The sequence below is a fragment of the Pinus tabuliformis genome, chromosome 2_1 (assembly GCF_031772625.1).
Source record: "Pinus tabuliformis cultivar Carrire ecotype Pingquan chromosome 2_1, CPIR1, whole genome shotgun sequence".
In the NCBI taxonomy this organism is placed as follows: Eukaryota; Viridiplantae; Streptophyta; class Pinopsida; order Pinales; family Pinaceae; genus Pinus; species Pinus tabuliformis.
The window spans coordinates 818,844,792-818,848,369 of NC_142299.1; the positions used below are offsets into that span (position 1 = coordinate 818,844,792).

Genomic DNA, 3,578 nt, shown 5'->3' on the forward strand with positions numbered 1-3,578 from the left:
TGTAGCATCCTTACATTGTGAAATACATCATTATGATACATGCCATCATAAGATACTAACTATTGTATGTTGTTGTGTTCATCGACAATCAGAAGGATTTTTCCTGCCCATTTTGTTTGGTGTGTTGTGCAAGCCACCTATTACTTTTCATTTTTATTCTTTCTGGAGTTCCTATGTTTATTAGCCCGGGAGTGCATCATTTTCATTTTGTTGATGACTTGCTTTCCCAATATTTTGTTTTTCATAGTTCTTTAAAAAAAATTCTTTTTATAAATATATAAGTGACCTTCGGAAATTTTGTGCAGTGTTTACGGATGCATTTGAATTATTCGCATGATCTATTCAATTTTGAGTTTTGCTTTAGTAAAGTGTCTTATTTTTATTATTTTCCAATAAGCTTTCGTCCAGCAGGCATTGAAGCTATTCCTTGTAAATTTATGTGACTGATTGGATTAATATAATGCTTCCCCAATGATAATAATTATGGGAATTGTAATTAAACTCTATGCTTTAGTAAAGTGTGTTATTTTTATTATTTTCCAATAAGCTTTCGTTCAGCAGGCATTGAAGCTATTGCTTGTAAATTTATATCACTGATTGAATTAATATAATGCTTCCCCAATTATAATAATTATGGGAACTGTAATTAAACTCTATGCCACAGTCTACTAGGCTTTAGGGGCTAGGCTTTAGGGGATGATAATAAATTAAGGAAATGTGAATTTATTGTTTTTCACTATTTTTTACCCTATTTACCCTTTTTAGCTGGGTAAGCATTCTACAATCCCCAAAGTTTACATAGTTCAAGTTTCAATAAACCCTACACTTGCCAGGAATTAAGAGGTATGATAATAATCCGTGTAGTCTTCGCAAAAACCACACGACAGAAGAGATACGTGCTGCACGTCTAGAACCATGGTGTACGCAGGCATGATCCACCCGAACCTTCTGAGGTGATCAGAAATCTCAAACGGAGGGTCCCCGAACTCTTTCGACAAAATGATGGACTGCCCGGTCCTCAGCAGCCCATCGGCCTGACTCTTCCACGCAGTTACACACGATATTTCGATAGCCCTGGCCAACGAGCAAACAATTCTAAACTCATAACAAAATATTATCTTCATTGGCAGCACTCCCACTGCCGGCCAGTGAATCCAAATCTGTTAATGGACCTTAATGGCCAAGAAAGTGAGGCAAAGCGAAATGAAGGCCAGCGGAAGGCAGGTGATTTTATTAAATTTTCAATTACAAAATAGTGTAACGCTCAACTTTAGAGATTTAATTGACACTCATCAGCATATTCCCTTAAGCTGAAATGTTAGCCATTTATATTTATATAAATATAAAGATTCATGCACCGCATTTTAATATACGCCACGCCTATGAGCGCAATTAACCATTTAAACCCTCTGAATTCTTTATAAATTCCACTTGCTTAATACGAACTATAATGTTAACTCAAGAAAATATAATATTTACGTCGTGATATTGATATATAACGTGCTTTCTATTTATAAAATGAAATTCCAAAACACAGGTATGAAGCCATCAATAACAGGGCACAATGTAGAAATAATGTTAATCTTATTCTCATGTAAAATCACTCGTCAGTCATTGTAACGAGTATTATTAAAGTGGCACAGCATAACTTATACATCAAAAAAGCCTGCCTCTCGATACAATAAGCAAACAGAAAGGGAATAAACAGTAGTTTAGGAGGAGCAGCTAGTAACTGGAGCAAACCCGATCTTTTTGCTGTTTAGATCGACAGAAATAATGTAACCTTGTTGCTGAAGACTTCCTATGATGCTCAAATCATTACCTGACGAGGGCTCGAACGCCAAGCAAATGTCTGATTCCGATACTGCTGTTAAAATTGCTTCTTTACTGATAGGCAGATCGAGTCCATCCTGAAAATGGTATGTTATAGATGGAGCTTTTAGCTTCGAAAGGTCTCCGGGATACTTGAAACAAGTGTCTAACGGGAAGTTGGACTTCTGCACACGAGGAGCTTCATGGAATTGACTCACAAAAGCGGCTTTTAAAGCATCGTAGGCCGGCTGCACTAGTTGGCTGATAAGGATTCCGGTGTCCAACATCGTCCCTCCTCCGCTTGAAGTGAACTGGAAAGCGCTGGGGGGCACATTGAGGGTGGTGTTCCCCACGGTGATACCCTTAAGTCCAACAAAATACCACCCAGTAGCTTTAGGATTCGATACCAAAGCGGTGAACTTGGAGTTGGAGGGAATGGACACATCCTGACCCAGTCTCAGTTTTCCTTTAGCTTGAGGGTCCACGAAGTTGGGTAGGCAGTAGGAGAAGCTTTTGCTTTTGGCCTGAGAAGGAAGTGAAAGAGAGCCCCTGCCAAAAGCCAGGAGCCCAATAGAAGAATTGCCTTGGTATTTTGAGAAATCGGTTCCGCACCCAAATCCGAACTTTTCAACGGACTGAGAATCCAGCCACAGTGTATCCTCACTCATCTCCGCCGTGACAGCGCTCCCACCGCTGGTTTGGATTTGCAAGATGCACTTCTTTCCACTACAGGATACGCCGTCGCCTTCCAGGGTTTTATAACACGAGCTGCAATCCAGTTTCTTGTAAGAGGAGGACCCACTGCTGAAATCGCACTTTATCCATGAGACGTCCTGCGAGGTATCAAAAAGCACAGGGATGTTATACTTTGCAGGCTTCCCAAAACCCACATTCACAATATAGCTTGTGCCCCCAGCGTTTCCCGACAAAACAGTGACGGAGCTTAATTGCCTTTTGTAGGTGGAATTACTTCCGGGGCGCAATCTGGATGCTAGACCACTCGCTCGATCCCTGCTCTGCAACAGCAAATTCCTCCATTCATTCGGATTCCGGGAGAGATTGGGATTGCCATGATTTACAGACAATTCCATCACTACTCCGGCTTCCATCGACTCCTGCACAATACTTAGAAACAACAAAATGGAAACCATCACTTGTGCTGCACTATTCCCCATCGCCATGCCTTCTTTCCTCACTCTTCAGATTTTAGACTAAACAGTAAACACGCCTTGTTTCGCATTTTACACGGTTCCTTGATGTCTCAATTTATAACCTGCCCCCACAGGCACGGATGAGGATGCCAAACACTTTTCATACTACATCTCTAACATCGCGTTCACATTCAATAATTTTTCCATATTCGTTCACATTCAATAATTTTTCCATATTATTTTAATACTTTGCTTATAGTATACCTACCTCGATTTTCCCTATACAATAAATGTAAGAGTAACCCTCTCCTTCAGGTTATAATAAATGTCCAAACTCGTAACTATTCTAGACATTTATTATTTCACTTCTTATGTCCAAACTCGTAACTATTCTAGACATTAATTATTTCACTTCTTAAAAATAAGTGTTCACATTGATTCTCATAATTATTCTTAATCTATTTCATTTATTTGATTTCCTCAAAAATAATTTTCATATATAGATCTATCTATTCACATTTATTCGTATACTTAAATGTGAAACAATTTCATTTATTTACTACTACAGAAATATTTTTTATATATGATTTATTTATTCACTTAAATGTGAATCAA

The 3,578-nt window shown here is 38.7% G+C and overlaps 1 protein-coding gene across 1 annotated transcript; it reads right to left on the reverse strand.

Annotated features, from left to right (window-relative positions):
- Positions 1-1,712: 1,712 nt before the first annotated feature.
- On the reverse strand, positions 1,713-2,993 carry LOC149203152 (aspartic proteinase nepenthesin-2-like). The gene has a single exon (XM_089401776.1). It carries the CDS (start codon positions 2,991-2,993, stop codon positions 1,713-1,715), a length of 1,281 nt encoding a protein of 426 aa, XP_089257902.1.
- Positions 2,994-3,578: the final 585 nt, after the last annotated feature.

What these genes read in the sequence shown, in the direction of transcription:
- LOC149203152 (XM_089401776.1), bottom strand. Translation starts at nt 2,993, where the DNA reads ATGGCGATGGGGAATAGTGCAGCACAAGTGATGGTTTCCATTTTGTTG.